The following is a 26,317-nucleotide window of genomic DNA, read 5'->3' on the forward strand; positions in this document are numbered from 1 at the left end:
AGGAGATTCTCAGGAGAGAGGATGAGCGTCGCTACCTGGCAGAGGAGCGAGATAAAGTTCTGCAAGAACTCAGTGGAGTAGTAAAAGGTCTTCTGCAGAAGAAGTGGATGGGCGAAGACGTACAGCGGCCGTGCCCGACTGATAGCAAGGCAGAACTGCCAAAGGCCATCTTGGAAAAGGGTCCTGAAAACTGTAAATCTCAGGAAGATGGTGAGCCAAGAGCTGCACAAGACAGTCACCCGGTCTTGGCAGATACCTTGAGGGAAGTGTCCGTGGGGAACCCAGAGCCATCTGTCCAGGGTGAGAGCAGGTCCATGACCTTCAAGTGTGTGATGGAGGTACCCGAAGACGTGCGAGAAGCGTGTGCCAGCGAAGTTGTGCATGAGACCTTTAAAAAGGCAGTAAAGGCCTATAATGTGAGCTGGGCACCAAAAACAGACCAGTTGGTGATACTGGCAGAAACGGAAGACACAGAGAGAAGGGTGGCTGTCCTGAAGGAGATGCACCTACAATGTCTCCGCACGAAACAGATGCTCGTGGAGGGTAATAGGAAGCCGCTCGACGTCTGGAGCTTGCAAGGGAAGCTCAAAGTCGTCTGGGTTTTGTGGAAGACATAATTCCGGTAACCAGAAATCTGGTGGGGAAAGTCGTTGGCAGACTTGGAAAGGTGATGGTGAATCGATCCAGTGTGAAGAGAGTGAGGATCCCACCTGCTGGTGAAAACCAAATCACTGTTGAAGATGACATGATTCCTGTCATTGTGGTTGGTTCGGTGGAAAGCATTGGGAACCTCCGCATGCTCCTGGAATATCGGGTAGCGTACCTGAAGGAGATAGAGCAGCTAAGACAGGATCGACTGCAGATGAATAAGCAGATACAGAACGTCAGGTGGCGTCCACCTCCAACCCAAGGTGTAAGGACCCGAAGGGATCCTCCAAAGAATGAAAGGACAGGTAGTCGAAGACAAGAACGTCGAGAGTCCGCAAGTGGCAGTTCTAATCTTAGTAGCATAGGCACGAGACCCGGTGGTGGACGTAGCGACAGAGGGTCAGACTCAGACCAGCCAGTTAGCCCATGTGGACATGGGACTCATGACCGTACGAACCTGGAGAGCCAGCTAGTGAGAGGTCGGGTGATGGAGCGCACTGCAGACAGATGGAGACTAAAGAGTGCCTGGTCACTCTGACGGACTTTGACGGGAAGGCCAAAGCCCAAGGCCAAGATACTGACCGCTGGGGCAGGCCTAACGTAAATATGATGCAGCATGACTACCGAAACAGACGGAGATGGTCCTCTCGACTTGTAGGGCATGGTGACATGGGTGCCAGGTTTCAAGATCCCTGGGTGATGTCATGTGTTCAACCCCACAAGTTTGAACAGAGGGGGAGGTATGTGGTGTAGTGACCACTGTCAGCTAGGGGGCGCTGTGTGGGTGTCCCAGGACGGGTGTACTGGCACATTCAGTGTGGTAACAGGAGCAGGGTCCTTAATGACAACTATGGGTCTCAAGGTGGGTGGCCTTGGGATGCAGGCTCCAGGGTGTATTGATCAGCAGAGGTACTGCTGATATTTCTGTTACACTGTCTCAGGGAAGCCTGTGTGTGTCTATGTGCAATACAACCTTTAGTGATGTCATAGACATGTGATCACCTGTGGGTGTGGTTACAGGGCTATGTAATTGAGGTGTTTGGCACATGTGAGAGAGTATGAGAGAGTCTGTCAGAGTGTGGACAGACTTCCATGTGTCCAGGTGGGACACTACAGAAAGTTGTATATGGGGAGGACTACACCTCCCAGCATGTGCTGAGACTCTCAGTCCCAGTCTCCAACCATGGACATTTGTGTTCTTTGGCCTAAGCTAGAGGCTATTTTGGTAATGTGCTGCCTTGTGGGTTTATGATGCAAATAAACCTCATGAACTTTGGGAAGAACCTGCCTCATGATTGTCTCCCGCTGCACCTAAGCGAGTCGAATCCCTACAGTATGTATGTATGTATGTAAGTGTGTGTATGTCTGGGATAGGCATCCGCACCGTCGCAGCTACAGCCACAAAATTTGGCACAGTCATACGTCTGGACACCGAGAGTGTCCTAGGCTATGTTGTGAGGCGAAATTTTAACCCCGCGCGTTCCAATTCACCATACAATTTTGCCCCATCTACATACTGGGGAAAAAGTGTGTATCAAGCCCCGCCCCTCATTATGATGTCATAATGGTTGCCATGGCGACGCTGATGTCATCACAGGTTGCAAGCCCCGCCGCTCATTATGATGTCATAATGGTTGCCATGGCGACGCTGATGTCATCACAGGTTGCAAGCCCCGCCGCTCATTATGATGTCATAATGGTTGACTATGGGATGGAGGATGTGTGATGGGTATATGGGCACTGGACTATGGGATGGAGGATATGTATGGCGGGTATGTGGGCATGGGACTATGGGATGAAGGATGTGTGATGGGTATATGGGCACTCGACTATGGGATGGCGAATATGTATGATGGGTATATGGGCATGGGACTATGGGATGGAGGATGTATGATGGGTATATGGGCACGGGCCTATGGGATCGTGGATATGTATGATGGGTATATGGGCACGGGACTATGGGATGAAGGATAACTATAATTTGTTATAACTAATCACAGTTAGTTACTATGCCCGGGCAGCGCCGGGCTCTTCAGCTAATCTAATATATAAAGCTCAAGTGTGTGTATGTATGTCCGAGATTAGCATCCGTACCGTCGCAGCTACAGCCACAAAACTTGGCACAGTCACACGTCTGGACCCCGAGAGTGTCCTAGGCTATGTTGTGAGGCAAAATTTTAACCCCGCGCGTTCCAATTCCCCAAACAATTTTTCCCCTATCTACATAATTGGGAAAAAATGTGTATCAAGCCCCGCCCCTCATTATGATGTCAATGGTTGCCATGGTGACGCTGATGTCGTCATAGGTTGCAAGCCCCGCCGCTCATTATGAGGTCATAATGGTTGACTATGGGATGGAGGATGTGTGATGGGTATATGGGCACTGGACTATGGGATGGAGGATATGTATGACGGGTATATGGGCACGGGACTATGGGATGGAGGATGTGTGGGTATATGGGCACTCGACTATGGGATGGAGGATATGTATGATGGGTATATGGGATGGCGGATATGTATGATGGGTATATGGGCACGGGACTATGGGATGGAGGATATGTATGATGGGTATATGGGCATGGGACTATGGGATGGCGGATATGTGTGATGGGTATATGGGCACTGGACTATGGGATGGAGGATATGTATGATGGGTATATGGGCATGGGACTATGGGATGGAGGATGTGTGGGTATATGGGCACTCGACTATGGGATGGAGGATATGTATGATGGGTATATGGGATGGCGGATATGTATGATGGGTATATGGGCACGGGACTATGGGATGGAGGATATGTATGATGGGTATATGGGCATGGGACTATGGGATGGCGGATATGTGTGATGGGTATATGGGCACTGGACTATGGGATGGAGGATATGTATGATGGGTATATGGGCATGGGCCTATGGGATGGAGGATGTGTATGATGGGTATATGGGCACTGGACTATGGGATGGAGGATATGTATGATGGGTATATGGGCATGGGACTATGGGATGGCGGATATGTGTGATGGGTATATGGGCACTGGACTATGGGATGGAGGATATGTATGATGGGACTATGGGATGGAGGATGTGTGATGGGTATATGGGCACTCGACTATGGGATGGAGGATATGTATGATGGGTATATGGGCACTGGACTATGGGATGGAGGATATGTATGATGGGTATATGGGCATGGGACTATGGGATGGAGGATGTGTGATGGGTATTTGGGCATGGGACTATGGGATGGAGGATATGCATGATGGGTATATGAGCACGGGACTATGGGATGGAGGATAATTATAATTTGCTATAACTAACCACAGTTAGTTACTATGCCTGGGCAGTGCCGGGCTCTTCAGCTAGTGTTAAATATAAATCATAATCAAAGTGTATGAAAATTACATTGCAGTAAATATGAGAGCCATCATAGTGTTTACATATATAAGGTGCATATTAGAGTGCAAAAAATTATATCCAACCGTACCTACAATCATTGATACTGCTAGATTAACAATGATTAAAAGATGTGAAACACCTATGTGATATTTAAAATGCATAAACATTATAAATCACCTGGAACACTCAGACCAATGTTGTAGTTCCAACATAACAGCATTCTCAGAGCACAACTGAGCATGTCAGTAATTAGATACTCCAAATTGGCCCCTCGACAATGATATCAACGCACAAGCTCACTAGGCATTTCCACGCCCTGCTCCACCATTACAAGTGCTGGCAACTATGCCCACACAGTATTTCATAAGAAAAAACAGCATTTGTTCACAAGAGATAAATCTCAATACTTAAATGGAATGGAGCACTTGTAGTGATCGTATTAAGTGATGAACTGGACACCCAAAACATTCAAACCAATGGCTGTGCATAAGCCACAAGCACTACGCCACATGCCCCCTAGAGGACAGAGGCGGAGTACCAGCACACAGCCAGCAATCACAGAGGGGATTAACCCCCTGCGTCACCGCTATGCACTATGGGCTAAATACACATGCCAGCAAACATTTACCATATAAACTGGGTGCCAGATGTCACTAGCAAAATTCGGGCCTTAGGATAAATTTATCTCGTATACTTTATTCAATATACAAAAGGAACATACAACAATCATTGGGAAGAGTTTCTATCCAGGGATTCAACTTTTAAAATAAAAAAAAGCATTTAGTCATTATTAAAAAAACAAAAAATAATGAACCAAAAATTGGCTCAAATAAATACAAATAAACTCATATCAGAGTACAATACAAGAAGAGAGATCTATAAGGGTTTATACGGAAAAAAATATTTTTTTTTTAAAAAGGATAACTTTTTCAAAAAAATCCATCAATATCAATTAACACATGTATTGCATGTTAAGACAGAGAATGAATCTTAAAATCAACATTAAGGCCATCATTTTACACTTATTTTCCTCAAGTTCATCACATAACTTTGAAACATGTGAAGAAACGTTCTCAGAAAAATTCTTCCAATCAGTGTCCGACATACATCCTTTTAGTTTTAGTTCCAATTTTGTAAGAAATCTTACAGACCCTTGCACAAAATTCTGGAGAATTCATCATTAAATTCGGCCTCACATTGGAGCGTAAGCCTCTTGGTATGGTTTCCGCCTTATAGTATTTACCCAGAGTCAATAAACACAGCTCAATTGTAGTTAACCGCTTCAGGTCATTCTCATATCTCCTTTGTTTCTCACACAGAAGGGTTTTCCAAAAATGCAGCAGAACCACCTATAGTCCCTATGATCCTCTCCTTGTCCTCCACACTGTAGGAAAAAAAACCACAGGCTCATCTGGATCCATATCCATAGTCCACAGACAAAAGATAGATAGATATAGATATATATATATATATATATATATCTCAAACAAAATAGCTTATTTAGTGCAAGCTATCAATCGACAAAAATAGCTAAATAGAGAAAACAGCAGCACAAACTTGAGCAGATTTTGGGTGCAATAGTCCTGAATAATGCGGTTGTCCAACGCAAAAATATAAATAGAAAAAAATCAGGCAGCACTCCAGTTAAAGGGAAACTTGTGGAATTTAATCCAGCGCCAAGTGGTGCAACGTTTCGACCTCACAGCACGGTCTTTGTCAAGCACAGTGTTACCATAGAATAGTGCACTTTTTATACATATATCTTCAATTTACCAATATACAAAAATTAGCATATTTTTTTTCTATTTATTTATCTATCTGTGTGTGTAATGGAGTGTAGGTTGGACAAATGTTAAAGAGGAGGTTGGGCAGAAATGACATCACAAATCTTTTTTTTTTGTTAAATAACATATCTTTATTTAGCTTACAAAAACGCATACAATCCGCATGAAAAAAAATGCATGAAAATCCGCATCAAAAACGCGCTGATTTTTTACCTGTGTTTTCTGCCAAGAGGTGCAGATTCTGTGCAGAAACTTCTGCAGGCAAATCTGCAACGTGTGCACATACACTGTGCACCATAGTACATCAACCCGAGAAACAATGCAACACAGACAAGGGTTAGCAGAAAACTTCAGGCATACAAAATATTCACTCACATATAACAGAGGAATGCACTGGGGTGTGAGGATAGGGGAATAAACCAAAGTAGAGAAGAATAGGGAATTATCACACATACAAACCAAACAACAGTTACAGATAACTCCTCCAACTCTCCTTCTCATATGTACTCCTCTCCCATGTTAGCCATGCAGCAAAGGCTTGCTTTGACCAGGATTTATAACAGAGACCAGATTATAAAGGGGAAAGGAGTGGCTAACCGAGCTCAGCTATAAACACAGGGATTTCCAAAATGGCCGATTACCCCCTGTTGTGCCATAAGAAATAAACACATTTGAAAAGAAGTGCTTCTTTTCAGTGCCGCAGCAGGAGCAATCAGATGCTGCGGTCTTCTGGCTCCATACTGTCACGGTGACAGGTTAATCTGCTCAGTTGAGAGCTTTCCTGTTTATGGCTCTCAGCTGTGCACTGTTAGCCACTCCCATCTTCTAATTAAACTGGGTCCTGGCTAGCAGTCATTGTCAAAGGTAGCTTATGCTGCATGGCTGGAGGTTGTTATTGGAGAAAGCGTTTGGTGGATTTATCTGTGACCGTTGCTAGGTTTTGCGTGTGTGATAACCTGTGTGGTTTGTGTGTGTATATTTGTATGATTGGTATTTTCCTTTATCCCTATTACCTTATTAGTCTGGTTGGTGTTTTACGGCACACAACTAGTCCCCTCTTCCCTGGATGGGGGAAGGGTACAGACTGTTGGTGGATTCAGGAGCTAAGGCAAGGTACGTGGCCCTGGAATCTTCATCATCAGAAGTAATCCAGGGGGCAGGGCCAGCTAGGGCACCCCTAGCAGCAGGGACAGGGAAGGAGCCTCTGGTCCTGAAACACCTGACAGAGTTGTGACCTTAGCTTTCACGGATTTACCGAGACAGAGAAGAGCCAGAAAACTGCAGCATATGATTTCTCCTACTCCTGCGCTGAATAGAAGCACTTCACCTTCATATTAAATGGTGTAAATTTCTTTTAGCAGTGTAGGGGTTAATCTGCTCTGTTGTGAGCTCTTGGCGCTAAGGCTCTCAGCTGTGCACTGTTAGCCACTCCCATCCCCTGTATAATCTGGGCCCTGACTAACACACATTGTCAGAGATAGCTTTTACTGCATGGCTTGGAGGTTGTTATTGGTGGTGATTTGAGTAGGCGTTTGGTGGATTTATCTGTGACTGTTGCTTAGTTTTGAGTATGTGATTAATTTCCTTTCTTATCCTACTTTGGTTTAACCCCATCCTCCACAATGCATACCTCTGTTATATGTGTGAGTGTATATATGTTTGGTATTTTTCATTATCCCTGTTCGTATGTTAGGCTGGCGGAACGCACCAAATAATAAAGATGCTAATGAGGTGCGTTCGCAGCCTGGGGTCCACCGTGCAGCGATGGAAACTGCTGCTAGACAATGACGGATACGGTATAACAGGTGGAAGCCGGGCACCGATGGGTAACCACTGACCCGGTGCTTGCAAGAGCGGACTCTGTTGCCTCACGGAGTCCGCACTAGCCGGCATATAACTGTGCCCTGTTAAGCTTCACAGGACACAACTGGGAGTAGTACACCGTACAGAGCGGATGCTACGACTACCCTGGCGGTCGCCACTAACCAGAGTGAGAACAGTGCTGGAAAGCGCTAGTAACTGCGCACGGCGCCGCACGGATAGCTGCTGCGGTAACTGCTGAGTTGTGGTGTCTGAACTGTCTGGCGCCCACTGGCACAAATGGAACCAGAGCTAACTGCACTGTGGCGCTAAGCAGTAACTAGATGCAGAGACTAACTCTAAGGCCCTAACTCATACACAACCGAGGAGGGGGATCTTAATGAGTCAGTCACCAGAATCATACATCCATCATCAGACACACCACTAAAGCAAAAGACTCTATGTCTATCATAGCGCATGGCGGGGCGGCCATGCGAACCTTTTATAGCAGCGTCCTTCCGGGACCCTCCCAATGGTCCAATCCGAGCTGGAGAAGGACCTGAACATGTGACCTCCGATCTCTCTTTGGGGCTGTAGGAGGATATTTTTTGTCTAAATGGAGACTAAGCAATTGTCTGCTCGTGTTGAGCAGCTCGCTGCTGAAGTGCGGGGAATTTTTGCCTATCTCGCTCAATATTCTGCTGTTGAACCAAAAATCCCTACTCCTGATATTTTTTGGGGATCGGTCTAAATTTTTAAATTTTAAGAATAATTGTAAACTATTTTTTGCTTTGAAACCTAACTCATCGGGGAGCTCTGTGCAGCAGGTTAAATTGTCATCTCCTTGCTGCGTGGCGATCCCCAGGATTGGGCCTTTTCTTTGACACCCAGAGATCCTTTTCTGGCTAATGTGGATGCGTTTTTCAAGCCTTGGGGTTGTTGTATGATGAACCTAATGATATTGATCAAGCTGAGAAAACCTTATTGGCATTGAACCAGGATCAGGATTCTGCACAGTTATATTGTCAAAAATTCCGAAAGTGGGCGGTCCTTACCACATGGAATGATGATGCCCTAGCAGCTCTCTTTTGGAAGGGTTTGGCAGAAACCATAAAAGATGTTATGGTGGGATTTCCTGTTCCCTCTGGTCTTGATGACTCTGTCATTGGCCATTCAAATTGATCGGCGTTTACGTGAACGTAAAACTACACGAGAGGCGTTGCCGCATTTCGAACGAACTTCTGAACCCATGCAATGCGATAGGGTTTTGTCTAGGGCACAATGTCAGGAGTTTAGAAGGCGTAATAAGTTGTGTTTTTTCTGTTGGAACGCCTCTCATACTATTGCTGTCTGCCCTAAACGAGAAAAGCGTTTTGCTCACACATTTGCGTTGGGCAGTGTACAGCCTAAGTTCCTTTTGGCGATTACCCTGATCTGCTCCTTGTCTACATTTTCCACTAAGGCTTTTGTAGATTCAGGAGCAGCTTTGTATCTGATGGATTTGGACTTTGCTAAACGTTGTGGTTTTCCCATGATACCCCTGCGGACGCCTATCCCTTTGAGGGGTATTGATGCTACTCCTTTGGCGGAGAATAAACCCCAGTTTTGGACCCAGGTGATAATGCGGCTCGCCACGGACCACCAAGAAAATTGTAAATTTGTGGTATTGCACAATTTGCATGATACTATTGTTCTGGGTTTCCCTTGGTTGCAAACTCATAATCCTGTTTTAGATTGGAAATCTGTGTCTGTGGTGAGTTGGGGTTGTCAATGTGTTCTTAGTGACACTCCTGTTTCTCCACCTCTCCTCAGTCTCATGATATTTCTGATTTATTTGGCTGATTTTTCTGATGCATTCAGTGAGAGTAAGTCTGCGTCTTTGCCTCCTCATAGGAGTTATGACTGTGCAATTGAGTTAATCCCCGGGTGTAAATTTCCCAAGGGTCGGCTTTTCAACTTATCGGTACCTGAACATGATGCTATGCGATCTTATATCAAGGAGTCGTTGGAGAAGGGTCACATTAGACCATCCTCTTCTCCTTTAGGTGCTGGGTTTTTTTTTTTGTGGCCAAGAAAGGTGGTTCATTAAGGCCATGTATTGACTATCATTCCCTTAACAAAATAACTGTTAAATATCAGTACCAGTCACCCCTGATTTCTGATTTATTTTCCAGAGTTAAAAGTGCCTGTTGGTTTACCAAGCTTGACCTCAGGGGGGCGTATAATCTTATTCGCATCAAGCACGGGGATGAATGGAAGACGGCGTTTAATACTCCGGAGGGACATTTTAAGTACCTGGTGATGCCTTTTGGGCTCACTAATGCCCCTGTCTTCCAGTCTTTTATGAACGATATTTTCCGGGACTTTGTGGATAAGTTTTTGATAATTTATCTGGATGATATTTTGATATTTTCCAGTGATTGGGATTCTCATGTGGAACATGTCCGGACTGTGTTCCAGATTTTGAGGGAAAATTCTCTGTATGTTAAGGGATCGAAGTGCCTCTTTGATGTAGAGAGGATTTCATTTTTGGGATTCATTTTTTCCCCGTCTGCTACTGAAATGGACCCGGCCAAGATACAGGCCATTTATGATTGGGTTCAGCCCACTTCTTTGAAGGCTCTCCAGAAGTTTTTGGGTTTTGCTAATTTCTACCGTAAATTTGAGTAATTTTTCTGGTATTGTTAAACCACTGACTGATTTGACCAAAAAGGGCGTTGATGTGGTGAATTGGTCTCCAGAGGCAGTCTCGGCATTTCAGGAGCATAAGCCGAGATTCACTTCTGCTCCGGTTCTACGGCAATCTGATGTCTCACTCCTATTTCAGGTGGAGGTAGATGCTTCTGAGATTGGTACAGGAGTCGTTTTGTCCCAAAGAGATCCGGTGACTTCTAAGATGAATCCCTGTGCCTTCTTTTCTCGAAAATTTTCCCCATCTGAACGTAATTATGACGTGGGGAATTGTTGGCCATGAAATGGGCATTTGAAGAGTGGAGACATTGGTTGGAGGGAGCTAGACATCAAGTTGTGGTCCTCACCGACCACAAGAATTTGATTTATCTTGAATCATCCAAACGCTTGAATCCTAGACAGGCTAGGTGGGCCTTGTTTTTCACACGTTTTAATTTTGTGGTCTCTTTTCTTCCGGGCACTAAGAATGTTAAGGCGGACGCCCTTTCTAGGAGTTTCTTTGCTGATTCTCTTGATGTGACCGAGCCTACTACCATTCTAAATGAGGGGGTAGTTCTTTCCGCCATCTCACCCGATTTGAGACGTGCCCTGGAGGAATTTCAGTATATTTTTATTGTGGTAGAAAGGGCCATTTTGTGGGTACGTGGCCTTCCCTATATCACGGTAAACAGCCGCAGGAAAACCAAGGAGCCCGGCTCTCCTACTTCTGCCTCACCTTCTCTTGGCTCACCTTCTCCTGGCTCTCCTACTTCTGTCTCACCTGCTCCTGGCTCTCCTACTTCTGTCTCACCTGCTCCTGGCTCTCCTACTTCTGCCTCACCTGCTCTTGGCTCTCTTGCTCTCCTACTTCTGCCTCACCTGCTCTTGGCTCTCTTGCTCCTGGCTCTCTTGCTCCAGTGGCTCTCCTACTTCTGCCTCACCTGCTCCTGGCTCTCCTACTTCTGCCTCACCTGCTCCTGGCTCTCTTGCTCCTGGCTTTCCTACTTCTGCCTCTCCTGCTCCTGGCTCTCCTACTTCTGCCTCACCTGCTCTTGGCTCTCTTGCTCCTGGCTCTCCTTCTTCTGGCTCTTGGCTCTCTTGCTCCAGTGGCTCTCCTACTTCTGCCTCACCTGCTCCTGGCTCTCCTACTTCTGCCTCACCTGCTCCTGGCTCTCTTGCTCCTGGCTTTCCTACTTCTGCCTCTCCTGCTCCTGGCTCTCCTACTTATGCCTCACCTGCTCCTGGCTCTCCTGCTCTTGGCTCTCTTGCTCCAGTGGCTCTCCTACTTCTGCCTCACCTGCTCCTTGCTCTCCTGCTCTTGACTCTCTTACTCCTGCCTCACCTGCTCCTGGCTTTCCTACTTCTGCCTCACCTGCACCTGCCTTTCCTGCTCCTGGCTCTCCTACTTCTGCCTCACCTGCTCCTTGCTCTCCTGCTCTTGACTCTCTTACTCCTGCCTCACCTGCTCCTGGCTTTCCTACTTCTGCCTCACCTGCTCCTGGCTCTCCTACTTATGCCTCACCTGCTCCTGGCTCTCCTGCTCTTGGCTCTCTTGCTCCAGTGGCTCTCCTACTTCTGCCTCACCTGCTCTTGACTCTCTTACTCCTGCCTCACCTGCTCCTGGCTTTCCTACTTCTGCCTCACCTGCACCTGCCTCTCCTGCTCCTGGCTCTCCTACTTCTGCCTCACCTGCTCCTGGCTCTCCTGCTCTTGGCTCTCTTGCTCCAGTGGCTCTCCTACTGCTGCCTCACCTGCTCCTGGCTCTCCTACTTCTGCCTCACCTGCTCCTGGCTCTCTTGCTCCTGGCTTTCCTACTTCTGCCTCACCTGCACCTGCCTCTCCTACTTCTGCCTCACCTGCCTCTCCTGCTCCTGGCTCTCCTACTTCTGCCTCACCTGCTCCTGGCTCTCCTGCTCTTGGCTCTCTTGCTCCAGTGGCTCTCCTACTTCTGCCTCACCTGCTCCTGGCTCTCTTGCTCCTGGCTTTCCTACTTCTGCCTCACCTGCACCTGCCTCTCCTACTTCTGCCTCACCTGCCTCTCCTGCTCCTGGCTCTCCTACTTCTGCCTCACCTGCTCCTGGCTCTCCTGCTCTTGGCTCTCTTGCTCCAGTGGCTCTCCTACTTCTGCCTCACCTGCTCCTGGCTCTCTTGCTCCAGTGGCTTTCCTACTTCTGCCTCACCTGCTCCTTGCTCTCCTGCTCCAGTGGCTCTCCTACTTCTGCCTCACCTGCTCCTGGCTCTCTTGCTCCAGTGGCTCTCCTACTTCTGCCTCACCTGCTCCTTGCTCTCCTGCTCCAGTGGCTCTCCTACTTCTGCCTCACCTGCTCCTTGCTCTCCTGCTCCAGTGGCTCTCCTACTTCTGCCTCACCTGCTCCTTGCTCTCCTGCTCCAGTGGCTCTCCTACTTCTGCCTCACCTGCTCCTGGCTCTCTTGCTCCAGTGGCTCTCCTACTTCTGCCTCACCTGCTCCTTGCTCTCCTGCTCCAGTGGCTCTCCTACTTCTGCCTCACCTGCTCCTTGCTCTCCTGCTCCAGTGGCTCTCCTACTTCTGCCTCACCTGCTCCTTGCTCTCCTGCTCCAGTGGCTCTCCTACTTCTGCCTCACCTGCTCCTGGCTCTCTTGCTCCAGTGGCTCTCCTACTTCTGCCTCACCTGCTCCTTGCTCTCCTGCTCCAGTGGCTCTCCTACTTCTGCCTCACCTGCTCCTTGCTCACCTGCTCCTGGCTCTCTTCCTCTTGGCTCCTCTACTGGCTCTCCTCCTGCCCCTGGCTCTCTTGTTGATCTCTCTTGCTCTCCTGACTTTCCTGGCCTGCTCTGGGAGTCAGTGAGAACCTGCGGGAGCTGACAGCTAGGGGAGCCCTGTCTGACTTCACTGTACTGCTGGTTCAGCATATACTGAAAGCAGGAGACTGTGTCGGGCGGCGGAGGAGGAGCTAATCAGGCAGGGGAAAATGCAGTCACAGAATTTGGGAGTCAGTGTCCAGTGACGCCCATGTCTGCGGATGTGTGCAGCGCTCCACCGGCGGCTGCTGTGGAGGACTACAGGTATCAGCTGGTGGATACATGAGATTCGCATTCTCTTCACTACAAAAGTCTGAATCGCTCGGACTCACTGACGTCACGGGAGGGGGCGGAGCTAGTTTCTCTTCCCGTTGCTGCAGTAACCGCTGCATTCTCGCGGAGTTTGCTTTCAGCCAAATATGGCGGCGTCCATAGAGGAGCTGCTGTCTGCTCTGACGGGACCCTCCGATCCCACAGAGGCGCTGAGGAGCCTGAAGACGGCGGCGCTGGCCCTTCCCCTGAGCGCCCTGAGAGAGAGGGTCCCGGAGTTGCACTTGGGGGTCGTCTTCTCCATTATGGAGGGCAACGACAGGTGAGGAGCGGAGCCCAGTTATATATAAACACACATCCACAGTGTACCCCAATATACAGCAGGGCCTGTGTATGATGTATGTACAGTGTACCCCAATATACAGCAGGGCCTGTGTATGATGTATGTACAGTGTACCCCGATATACAGCAGAGCCTGTGTGTGATGTATATACAGTGTACCCCGATATACAGCAGGGCCTGTGTGTAATGTATATACAGTGTACCCCGATATACAGCAGAGCCTGTGTGTGATGTATATACAGTGTACCCCGATATACAGCAGAGCCTGTGTGTGATGTATATACAGTGTACCCCAATATACAGCAGGGCCTGTGTATGATGTATGTACAGTGTACCCCGATATACAGCAGAGCCTGTGTGTGATGTATATACAGTGTACCCCGATATACAGCAGGGCCTGTGTATGATGTATGTACAGTGTACCCCGATATACAGCAGAGCCTGTGTGTGATGTATATACAGTGTACCCCGATATACAGCAGGGCCTGTGTGTAATGTATATACAGTGTACCCCGATATACAGCAGGGCCTGTGTGTGATGTATGTACAGTGTACCCCGATATACAGCAGGGCCTGTGTGTGATGTATGTACAGTGTACCCCGATATACAGCAGAGCCTGTGTGTGATGTATATACAGTGTACCCCGATATACAGCAGAGCCTGTGTGTGATGTATATACAGTGTACCCCGATATACAGCAGAGCCTGTGTGTGATGTATGTACAGTGTACCCCGATATACAGCAGAGCCTGTGTGTGTATGCCTTAAACCCTGATATACAGCAGAGCCTGTGTGTGATGTATATACAGTGTACCCCGATATACAGCAGAGCCTGTGTGTGATGTATATACAGTGTACCCCGATATACAGCAGGGCCTGTGTGTAATGTATATACAGTGTACCCCGATATACAGCAGGGCCTGTGTGTGATGTATGTACAGTGTACCCCGATATACAGCAGGGCCTGTGTGTGATGTATGTACAGTGTACCCCGATATACAGCAGAGCCTGTGTGTGATGTATATACAGTGTACCCCGATATACAGCAGAGCCTGTGTGTGATGTATATACAGTGTACCCCGATATACAGCAGAGCCTGTGTGATGTATATACAGTGTACCCCGATATACAGCAGAGCCTGTGTGTGTATGCCTTAAACCCTGATATACAGCAGAGCCTGTGTATGTACAGTCTATCCCAATATACAGCAGAGTCTGTGTGTGTATATACAGCTCTGGCAAAAAAAAAATAAGAGACCACTGCAAAATGTTCAGTTTGTCTGATTTTTCTCTTTATAGGTATATTTTTGAGTAAAATGCTCTTTTATTCTATGAACTACTGACAACATGGCTCCGGATTTCCAAGCACTAAATTTTGTATTACTCTGTCGCCTTATTGGGGGACACAGAACCGTGGTTGTTATGCTGCTGTCCACTAGGAGGCGACACTATGCATAATCTGAAAAAGATTAACTTTGGCTCCTCCTCTGCAGTATACGGCGTCAGCCTTCTCCAGTTTTTGCTTAGTGTCGCAAGGAGGCACACCTAAGATTTTTTTCTCTCTTCCGTTTTTTTCCTTAATTTTTTTCAACGGATTACAGATGAAGAAAAGCGGGTCTCCAGTGAGACCCCCGGCATGGCTCCCTCCTCGGTCCCCTATTAAGGGGTACCCGGTTGAGGTCAAGATGACTCTTCCCCATGTCGCTCCTTCCCCAGTCTCTCGGGTACTGGTTCGAAGTCGAGAACCCCCCCTCCTTCCCCAGTTTCCTTGGGCTCTGGGTTGAGGTCGAGGGTAGGACGAAGCCCCCTGACGGTGACAGCAGCACCCTCCCTAATCCCCCTCTGGGGGCATTAGGTCGAGACACCGCAGGTAGGGCCTGTACCAGGCACCATTCGGCCACTTACATGTCCAGGGACCCCAGCCCAGCTGCGGGCTCCTGTTTGGACCGGGGGAGGTGCAGGCAGGCATGGCACTTGTCAGAGACAGGGCTCCCGGCACCCCTGTCTCTGCGGCAGCACCAGCTGCATAGCGCCTCAAAGGGACCCCCCACAGGGCCCAGGTGGCGCTCATGTCCCCACCGCTAGCCTACCGTTCAATCCGGGGGGGTCTGGTTGGAATCCGACCCTCCCCCGGACAACCGCGCCGTCCTGGAGCCCTTCTGGGCATGAGCTATCAAATTTAGGCCGCGGCTTCGACCTAGCCGAAGTCGCCGCCTTATTCCCGCCCCCCGGGCCCGCCCCCCGGCCCGCTCCCGGATGACGAAAAATGACACTACAGTGTCATAGAAGGGGCGGATCGAGACAGGAAGGGCGTGCTTTTACATAGCTCTGCGCGCCCTTTTCAGCTCTCCGCCCCCTTCCCCCTCCACCTCAGAATCCGGTGGCCATCTTGCTGCACCTGAAGAAACTGAAGGCAGCACAGCAGTCTCTGGGGGGCACAAGAGGATTTATCAGCGCTGGACCTAGTGGGAGCACCGGTGGGGTAAGATCACAGCTGGGTTCTTTGTACTCAGCTGTGAGTTCCTGTAACCTATAACGCTCCCCTACTCCTCCTTTCCTCTGCGACCTGTAGGGCCTCTGCGAATAGTTACTATGTCGGGCTCAAAAAAGGACCAGGCAAGACTGCTTTTACGCAGTCTGCACAGCCTACAAGGCCACTCTCCCCAGCGGCAGCACGTACCCGCACTGCTGGGACTGTACCCAAAGAACAGCAACGCTTCTGCGGCCGCTACTGCGCCAGAATGGGCGACTCAGATGTCGCAGTCTATAACAAAGTCTATAGATAACCTGACCTCCTCACTACTGCAGGCTCTGCAGGGTCATGTCTCGACTATGAACGTTACCCAGCAAAGGGACGTCCGGTATCAGGAACAGGCCGCTTACGACAGTTCGAGACGTAAGCGGACCCACAAGTCGCGTTCATCTGCGTCCTCACATAGCACTAGGTCGTCCCCCTCCAGGGAGAGACAGTGGCTACAGGTCACCGAGACCGTCCCCTGATAGAGAGAGACAATGTGGATCTCCACAACGATCCCAGACCACACAAGACTCAGAGGGCATATGTGACTCCAACTCAGATAACGAAACAAGGAACGCTCTGCTCCCTTGTCCCCCTAGCAATGCTGCGCTAGTTGAGGATATAATCTCTTCCATCCTTCGGGTGCTAGACTTTTCTGATCCAACCCCTGAAGTACCAGAACACAAGATTTCCTTTCAAAGTGTTCAGAAACCATCTGAGGTCTTCCTTGATCACCCGGAATTTCAAAAAAAAAAAAAAAAAAATACTTTCTAAGCATTTTTCGCAGCCTGAGAAAACGCCAATCGCAAATACTTGAAAGCAAAGTACCCCTTCCCACAAAAGGACACTAAGGATTGGACAGATCCGCCTAAAGTGGATCCTCCAGTCTCTAGGCTGACAGCACAAACGCTTCTCTCGCTGCCTGACAGCTCAACCCTCAAGGACGCAGCAGACAGACAGGTAGAACGCATGGCTCGTTCAATCTTCGAGGCGGCAGGTGCCTCTTTAGCTCCTGCATTTGCTTCAGTTTTGGCAGCCAAGGCCATTATGGCCTGGGCTGATCTATTACAACAGGGCCTCCAAGCTTCAAATCCTCAGCTGGCGGACCAGGCGGTGCAAATTGCAGTAGTGACAGATTACATGGTCCATGCAGCGTTGGATTCTGCAAGAGGGGTAGCGGAAATAGCATCAAATGCCATCACAATCCGGCATATTCTCTGGCTAAGACAATGGAAGGCGGATGCGGCCTTAAAAATTCCCTAACAAATCTCCCGTACTTCAGGGGCCGTCCTTTCGGTGAAAAGCTGGATACAATGATATCCAATGCTACCGGGGGTAAAAGTACTTCCCTCCCTCAGCTGAAAACAAAACGCACGTTTAAAAGACGTAATCAATCTCATTTCCGTTCCTTTCGGAATTCTTCAGGCTAGTCATAACAGTTCCCCTCTCAGGGACAACACACGGGCGGCACAGAGGCCGGACAGAAACTGGCAGTCAAAGGAAAGCCAGGCAAAATCCAAGGGAGGGAAAGCTCAGACTTTTCATTCATCATTACTCATCCCCTCCGGAAAACACCCCACTTGTAGGCGGACGACTGCTAATCTTTCAGCAGGTCTGGCTGCCTATTACAGAAGACAGGTGGGTCAAGGAAATAGTGTCTTCAGGATACAAAATCGAGTTTACTACCAGCCCACCGCACAGGTTTTTTCTCTCTGTCCCTCCAAAACCTCCACTCAAAGCTCGAGCCTTCCATCAAGCGGTTTCATCCCTCCTGCAAGCAGGAGTCATAATACCGGTTCCAGCAGACGAGCGCTTACGAGGGTTCTACTCCAACCTGTTCGTGGTGCCCAAAAAGGGAGGCAGCGTCCGACCCATACTAGACCTCAAGCAACTGAATAAGTATGTTCGAGTTCGTCACCTTCGTATGGAATCCCTCCGGTCAATCGTTGCGTCCATGGAGGAAGGAGAATATCTCGCCTCCATAGACATACAGGACGCATACCTGCATATACCGATTGCTTCGCCCATCAGAGATTTCTCAAACTCGCAATCAACCAAGACCATTACCAGTTTGTGGCCCTCCCGTTTGGTCTCGCCACGGCTCCCAGAACATTTACAAAGGACATGGCAGCTACCATGGACGTTCTGCACTCCAGAGGCATAGTAGTTGTTCCATACCTGGACGACCTCTTCATCAAGGACCCCACCTTCAAGGACTGCGAGGTCAAAGTCTCAATCACGATCGACACTCTGAGTCGCCTGGGATGGTTAGTCAATTTACAGAAGTCCTCGACTACCCCAAGTCAGTCTCTGACCTTCCTGGGGATGCTATTTGACAGGGGTCTGGTGATCCTCCCCAGGGACAAGGCACTGGCCCTCCGTTTGGGAGTTCACACTCTCCTCCGCGGTTTCCCCCGATCTCTCCGGTATGCCATGAGCGGACTGGGCAGGATGGCAGCGGCAATGGAGGCGGTACCATTTGCCCAGATTCACCTCAGACCCCATCCTCAAGTCCTGGGACAGGAATCTGTTCTCCCTCAAGAGAGAGTTCCGGTTATCAGCGAAAACCAGGAGGTTCCTGCACTGGTGGCTCCAGCCAACCTCGCTTGCAATGGGAAAATCCTTTTCTCTCCGGTCACTGAAAGGTTTTGACCACCGGCGCAAGCCTTACGGGTTGGAGCGCAAGGCAAGTGGTCACCAGTGGAAGTGACCATGCTTATCAACATCCTGGAAATTCGGGCCATCTTCCTGGCATTGAAAGCCTTCCATCACTTGCTAGCAGACTCTCATATCAGAGTGCAGTCGGACAATGCCAAGGCGGTGGCATACGTGAACCATCAAGGCGGCATCCGCAGCATCCAGGCGATGAACGAAGTAACACGTATCCTACACTGGGAGGAGGATGCGAGGTCGGTACTCTCTGCGGTCCACATTCCGGGTGTGGACAACTGGGAAGCCGACTATCTCAGCCGTCAAGGAATGGACTCGGGGGAGTGGTCTCTCCATCCCGAAGTTTTCCATCAGATCTGCCATCGTTGGGGGACCCCGGACGTGGTTCTGATGGCATCCCATCTCAATGCCAAAGTTCCCAATTTCATCGCCAGGACGCGCAATCCGCAGTCGCTCGGAGCAGATGCCCTGGTTCAGGACTGGACCCAGTTCCAGCTTCTGTACTTTTTTCCACCCCTTCCCCTGATTTCCAGAGTCCTGAGGAAGATCAAACAAGAGGGTGTTCCCCACCATCCTATTCGCTCCAGACTGGCTCAGGCGTACATGGTACGCCGACGTAGTGCAACTCACAGCAGACGCTCCCTGGCGTCTCTCCACACGTCCCGAACTTCTGTCACAAGGCCTGTTCTTCCACCAGAAATCAGGGGCTCTCAATTTGACGGTGTGGCCATTGAGACCTGGTTTTTGACCCAAGCAGGTTTTTTTCATCGGACGTTGTTAAAACCATGATCAGGGCTCGAAAGCCAACTTCAGCCAAAACTTACTATCGTACCTGGAAGGCTTTCTTCACATGGTGCGAATTTCGTGGGCACATCCCACTCCCCTATTCTCTTCCAAAGGTCCTCGGTTTCCTTCAGTCAGGCCTGGACGCCGGGCTATCCCTGGGCTCGCTTAAGAACCAGGTGTCAGCACTTTCAGTGCTCTTTCAGAGGCATTTTGCTAACAAGCCGCAAGTGAAGACTTTTCTCCAAGGGGTTTCTCGATTGGTTCCCCCCTACAAACATCCGTCGGAGACGTGGGACCTCAACCTGGTCTTGACAGCACTACAGTCACCTCCTTTTGAACCCCTAAAGGAGGTCTCACTCCGCTTTCTATCACAGGAAGTGGTTTTTCCTGGTGGCAATCACCTCGCTACGCAGGGTGTCCGAACTTTCAGCTCTTTCCTGCAGACAACCCTTCCTGGTTTTTCATCAGGACAAGGTGGTTCTCCGTACAGTGCCATCCTTCCTTCCGAAGGTTGTGTCCACCTTCCACCTCAATGAGAAAATCTCATTACCATCTCATTGCCCGGTTCCCGTTCATAGAGTGGAGAAGGCTCTGCATACGCTAGACTTTGTCAGGGCATTGCGTATTTACGTGTCTAGGACTGCTCCCTTCCGGAAGTCTAATTCGCTTTTCCTTCTTCCAGAAGGCGTTCGCAAGGGCCTACCGGCTTTCAACGCCACCCTTGCTAGGTGGATCAAGTCCACCATTCAAGAAGCTTACCGCCTTTAACAATTCTGCTCTTCCGGCCGGTATCACGGCTCACTCTACGCGGGCGGTAGGGGCCTCTTGGGCCATTCAGCATCAAGCCTCGGCACATCAAGTGTGTAAGGCAGCCACTTGGACTAGCCTGCACACATTTACAAAACACTACAGAGTGCATACCCAGTCCTCAGCGTATGCGAGCCTGGGTAGACGGGTCCTGCAGGCGGCAGTACCCCAAATTTAGGGAACTGTCAGTACAATATTCGTCCACTGCTTCCCACCCAGGGACTGCTTTGGGACGTCCCACGGTTCTGTGTCCCCCAATAAGGCGACAGAGTAAAGGAGATTTTTGTGTACTCACCGTAAAATCTCTTTCTCTTAGCCTTTAATTGGGGGACACAGCTCCCACCCTGTTGCCCTTGCGGGCCGTTGTTACGTTTGGGTTCTCATATTGTTTGAGCTGGGTTCTCATATTGTTTGAGCTCATTTATGGTAGCCTTCTTACAGGCATGGTTATGTTTCTGGTATATTCCTCCTAATGCTTTTGCACAAAACTGGAGAAGGCTGACGCCGTCCAGGGGTGTATACTGCAGAGGAGGAGCCAAAGTTAATCTTTTTCAGATTATGCATAGTGTTGCCTCCTAGTGGACAGCAGCATAACACCCACGGTTCTGTGTCCCCCAATTAAAGGCTAAGAGAAAGAGATTTTACGGTGAGTACACAAAAATCTCCTTTTATTTTCAGAAAATGAGAAATGGTCAAAATAACAAAAAATGCAGTGCTTGTAGACCTCAAATAATGCAAAGAAAACAATTTCATAATCATTTAGAAACAACAATACTAATGTTTTAACTCAGGAATATTTCAGAAATCAATATTTTGTGGAATAACCATGATTTTTAATCACAGCTGTCATGCGTCTTGGCATGCTTTCCACCAGTCTTTCACACTGCTTTTGGGTGACCTTATGCCACTCCTGGTACAAACATTTAAGGCTAGTTTCACACTTGCGCCTTTTTGCGCATGTCAAACGCGCATGCGCATGTCAAACGCATGTCAAAGGCGCATGCAAACGCTTGTAAACGCTGCGGGGTTTTTTAGCATTAATTGTGCGCATTATGACAAAAAATTGCAGCGTTTTTATGCGTTTGCATTTTTTATGCGCAATGGTGTCACTTCACAGGAGAAAAAATCCTTGAAAAATTCTTGCAACAGACTCCACCAATGGGACATCAGTGGGCGTATCTTATGGAAATTCTTTATATAGCCCCTGTTTACAGCTGAATTCTTCACATTTGCTTACATTTGACTTGATAAACATGGATCTGCGCTGGAAGAGCTTTGACTTTGACTTGGATCTGGACATGAGGATGGCTCAGGCTTATGCAGTTGCTTGCCATGAACAGAGGGAGAGAGAGAGGCAGCGAAGACTGCAGCGGCGGCGTTTGTGGATACATCCCATTATTGAACTTCGGGAGAGCCGTGGAGCGTACCACACCCTCTACAGTGTGCTCCAGGCAAACCCGGAGAAATTTACAGATTATACCCGGATGTCCCAACAAAGCTTTAACGATTTGCTTGGTCGTGTCCAAGAAGTCTTCCGGAGACGGGACACGCAGCTCCGGCGTGCGATTACTCCTGAGGAATGGCTCCTGGTCACATTACGGTACGTAGTATTGCAAAAGCAATGCCTGCAGAATTTTCTTTGTTGTGACATGTACTCTTCCAAATCTGGCAGAATTATAGTTCTGCCTTGTAGTTAACAAAAGGCTGCGGTAATTTTTTTATGGCATGTATTGAACAAAAGGCTGCAGATGTATTTTTATGTTTCTTTTAATTGAATTTTAGGTGTGTAAAATCCCTATACACAAATATTAATTTTTGTTTTTTTTCTTTGTGTCACAGATTCCTGGCTACTGGAGAGACCCTCTCTACACTGCACTTCCAGTACCGTATTGGAATTTCCACGTTGTCTGGAATTGTAGCGGACATCTGCCGGGCATTGTGGAATGTTCTCTGTCCAGAATTCATGCCCCTGTCCACCGCAGAAAAGTGGTTGGAAATCGCCGACAGATTCTGGACAGTATGCAATTTCCCTAACTGTTTGGGAGCTGTTGATGGGGAAACACATCTGGATTATCAAGCCCAAAAGAACTGGATCGGAGTACTACAACTATAAGGCTGGGTTCACACGTAGCGGAACTCTTGCGGAAATTACCGCGAGAGTTCCGGAATTCCATTCCGCGGGAAAATCGCATTTTAAATTCCCGCAGAAAAACTAGCATTTTGCAAGCGTAATTAGCTTGCAGAATTGCTAGCGTTTTCCAGGCGATCTGTAGCATCGCTTGGAGAACTGATTGACATAGTGTTTGACGAGTGTGACCAACTTTTTACTATTGAGGCCGCCTGTGCGGCATCAATAGTAAAAGATAGAATGTAAATAATGATAAATAACATATTATTATTCTCACCTTCTGACGTCCCGCGCAGCCTTCCCGCCTCTCTCCACGCTCCCGGTCCCAGTAATCCTTTGCGACAATTACCACGATGACGTCCGTTCTCGCGGGATCGCGACGTCTCGCGGTCATTCGCGATGACCGCGAGACGTCGCGATCCCGCGAGAACGGACGTCATCGCTCGCAGAGGCTTACTGGGACCTGGACCGGGAGCGTGGAGAGAGGCTGCGCGGGATGCCGGAAGGTGAGAATAACAATATTTTTTATTTTAAATTCTATTTTTTACAGGGATATGGTACCCAAAGCCCGGAGGGCAGTCTCCTCTCCTCCGGACCGTGGATACCATCCGCAAATGTTCTGCTTACTTTTCGCATGGTGTGCACAGCCACATGCGGAAAGTAAGCAGAACAATGCATTCCTATGGGTGTGGGATCGCCGCGATTCCGCAAAATTAATGAGCATGCTGCGTTTTTTTACCGCGAAGCAATTCCGCCGCGGTAAAAACCGCAGCATTAGCACAGCATTGCGGAATCCCATAGGAATGCATGGGATGCTCATTTTTCGCTGCAAAATCGCGCGGTAAAAACCGCCGCGGACACGCGAAAAAAACGCCATGTGTGAACCCAGCCTAAAAACTACTTTTCAACTGTACTCATGGACGTTGCGGATGCAGACTGTATGTTTATTGCAGTGGACATTGGTGCATTTGGCCGTGGGAATGACTCCCAGGCTTTTAAGAACTCGGACATGGGCCAGAAGTTGTATGGCAACCACTTCAATTTCCCCATGCCACGGCTTCTTCCAAACACCGAAGGTCCCCCACAGCCCTTTGTAATGGTTGGTGATGAAGCGTTCCAGATGTGCCAAAATCTGCTCAAACCCTACTCCAGCCGGGACTTGGACCACAACAAAAGAATTTTTAATTACAGGCTGACCAGGGCCAGAAGAACAGTAGAGTGTGCATTTGGTATACTTGTATCTAGATGGCGCATTCTTGGCACAGCCATTAATCTGAAACTGGAAATGGTGGATGAGGTGGTGAAGGCCTGTGTCATTCTACATAATTTTGTAATTGCTAGAGAGCACCCGAACTTAGATCTTGATGATGTTGCTCCTAACCCATTACCTGAATTTACTCAGCACCCTCTCAGGTCATCCGTTGAAGATGGCCAAATGAGGGACCAATTTGCGGCCTACTTCAACTCAGATGTAGGACGGGTGGAATGGCAAGATCAAATGGTGTAAAAAAATTTTCTTGTTGGTATGTTAATAAAAAACACTGTTTTGATACCTGTACTGATTGCATTCTGTGTTTTTACACTCCCAATACTATTAGCAAGTATCCAGGTGTCTCAGTGAATTTATGATGCTGTGTTTTGTGCATCATGAATTCACTAATACTCCTGAGTAGGTAACTATACATACACACACACAAGTTGTATTACCTTTATAATCTCTACAGTGTGTTCAATTAACAGTGACGGTGGAGATAATACAACTAATATTTGTGTCACATGGGCCGATTTTACAAATAGTGATTTGTGGATGCACTGGAATACTTCACTTTTTATGACACCGAAACGTGACTATAAATATTATTTGTAGGATCACCACTGTGGCTTGGATTTTGAAAGCACACTGGTGACATAATAAAGTTTATACAACTTCTACAATACCCAGGCCTGGTGTCATGCTGAAGTGACGAATACTTCACAAAGTTATCACAAATGGGCAGGAGAATACACATTAAACTGCAGCATCACTACACTCTTCTTCAAATATATGGAGAGTTAAGCAACGCTGCAGGTTAAAACTCATGTGTATTCACCTGCCCAGGTGTGATAGTGATGATGATACAAGGTCAGGGTATTTGTGAAGTATACATAACATTTATTTTCAGCATCATGTCATCAGTTTCTTCAACACACACTGAATAGAGTATGTGGTTAATTACAAGGTATATCTACAGTCCCTTGCCTTGTCTCTAAAATATTACAAAAAAAGGCAAGGTAATAGATATGCCTTGCAGTCAACACCATCCTCTATGCCAGGGTTTCCAAAATGTAGTACTAAATGTTCACCAACAGATCATGTTTTAAGGATTTCATTTTTTTGGCTCAGGTGATGCAGTTATCACCGGAGTAATGGAATTACTTAAAACATGATTTGTTTGTTGGCCTTGAAGACTGGAGTTGGGGAACCCTGCTCAATTCAGTCTGTGCAATATTATATAACTGAAGAGACTGTTTCTGAAAATACAAGTAGATTTGTTTTTTTGACACCAGTTATCTCCATTACTGATGTTTCTTGTGTCAATCTATGACTTGTCTTTTCCACACCAGTCTCTACATTCTTGTAATATTGCACAGACTGAATTCAGCAGGGTTCCCCAACTCCAGTCCTCAGTGACCACCAACAGATCATGTTGTAAGGAATTCCATTGCTCCATTGAGAACTGCTTCACATGAGCAAAAAAAAAAAGGAATTCCTTTCAACATGATCTGTTGGTGGACCTTGAGGACTGGAGTCGGGGAACCCTGCTGGATCCAGTCTGTGCAATATTACAAGAATGTAGAGACTGGTGTGGAAAATACAAGTCATATAGATTGTTTTTTTTGACAACACATATCTCCAAAACAGACACATGGAGATATCTGGTGGCAAAAAACGCAAAGTGTACGGCGCAGTGTGTGTAGTCGGCGATTGACACATTCACCAAACCAAATTTTTTCAAAGCAGAATTGCACATTTATTTAAAAAAAAAAAAAAAGATTTTATTAGGAATGACGTTTGGGGGAAGATTGGGATACTTTGGGGGTGTGGAGAGACGAGGAACGGCTGGAGGTTGAGGAAGGGGTTCTAGGAGAAGGGGCGACGAAAGTACTGGGGGAAGGGAGCTCTGGAATGGACATGGAGGCAGGTTGAGACACATTAGGAGGAGAGGGTGGATGGACGAACAGTTTTTTTGTTTTTTTTCTTTGGCGCAGGAGTATCCTGACTGGCCCGACTTCCACTGTGTGACCGCATTACTTTGCTCGACCGCTTGGACCGTGGCTGACCTGTAAAAGATGGAATGTGCGTCACCATTCTGCTGCTCTGTGGTGGCAGTGGCGGTGCTCCTAGAAGGAGACAAAGTTGTGTCGGTGCTCATAGAACTGGCGGCGGTGGAGGTGATACGAGGAGACAAACTCGTGTCGGTGCTCAAAGAAGTGGCGGTGGCGGTGATCCTTGGAGACAAAGTCATGTTGGTGCTCCTAGAAGGAGGCTGCGTGTCGGTGATCTGAGCAGAAGTTCTGGCGGTGCTCCTTTGATGAGGAGTGGTGGCGGTGCTCCTTTGATGAGGAGTGGTGGCGGTGCTCCTTTGATGAGGAGTGGTGGCGGTGCTCATTTGATGAGGAGTCCTGGCGGTGCTCCTTTGATGTTGACTGGTGGTGTCGGTGGCCCAAGCAGGTTCTGTGG

General features: G+C 48.2%; 3 protein-coding genes across 4 annotated transcripts in view; 2 read left to right on the top strand and 1 right to left on the bottom strand.

The window, feature by feature from the left end:
- Window positions 1–4,272, bottom strand: part of LOC141069451 (protein CutA homolog) — a 77,990-nt gene extending 73,718 nt beyond the window's left edge. Inside the window, exon 1 of the mRNA XM_073559004.1 lies at window positions 4,221–4,272. The gene's annotated coding sequence lies outside the window, so the exon portion shown is untranslated. The remainder of the gene's footprint in view (window positions 1–4,220) is intronic.
- An 8,801-nt stretch (window positions 4,273–13,073) lies between these two features.
- Window positions 13,074–26,317, top strand: part of PSMD5 (proteasome 26S subunit, non-ATPase 5) — a 40,242-nt gene continuing 26,998 nt past the window's right edge. The window contains exon 1 of one of the 2 annotated variants that reach the window (XM_073559050.1): window positions 13,074–13,340. In XM_073559050.1, the coding sequence (XP_073415151.1) occupies window positions 13,288–13,340 (53 nt within the window). In that variant the 5' untranslated portion in view covers window positions 13,074–13,287. Of the gene's footprint in view, window positions 13,341–13,383; window positions 13,669–26,317 lie in introns of those variants that run through there. The other variant, XM_073559042.1, reaches the window with a different exon arrangement.
- Window positions 15,924–22,938, top strand: LOC141069465 (uncharacterized). Its single transcript, XM_073559027.1, has 2 exons — window positions 15,924–22,068; window positions 22,308–22,938. Exons 1-2 carry the CDS (start codon window positions 21,722–21,724, stop codon window positions 22,579–22,581), a joined length of 621 nt encoding a protein of 206 aa, XP_073415128.1. The 5' UTR covers window positions 15,924–21,721; the 3' UTR covers window positions 22,582–22,938.

The sequence above is a fragment of the Dendrobates tinctorius genome, unplaced genomic scaffold (genome assembly GCF_039654945.1).
Source record: "Dendrobates tinctorius isolate UK_male_01 unplaced genomic scaffold, ASM3965494v1 ptg000013l, whole genome shotgun sequence".
Lineage (NCBI taxonomy): Eukaryota > Metazoa > Chordata > Amphibia > Anura > Dendrobatidae > Dendrobates > Dendrobates tinctorius.

Coding starts and splice junctions, on each gene's coding strand:
- LOC141069465 (XM_073559027.1), top strand. CDS start 21,722: ATGGATCTGCGCTGGAAGAGCTTTGACTTTGACTTGGATCTGGACATG. Junction 22,069..22,307: donor TGGCTCCTGGTCACATTACG/GTACGTAGTATT, acceptor TTTGTGTCACAG/ATTCCTGGCTACTGGAGAGA.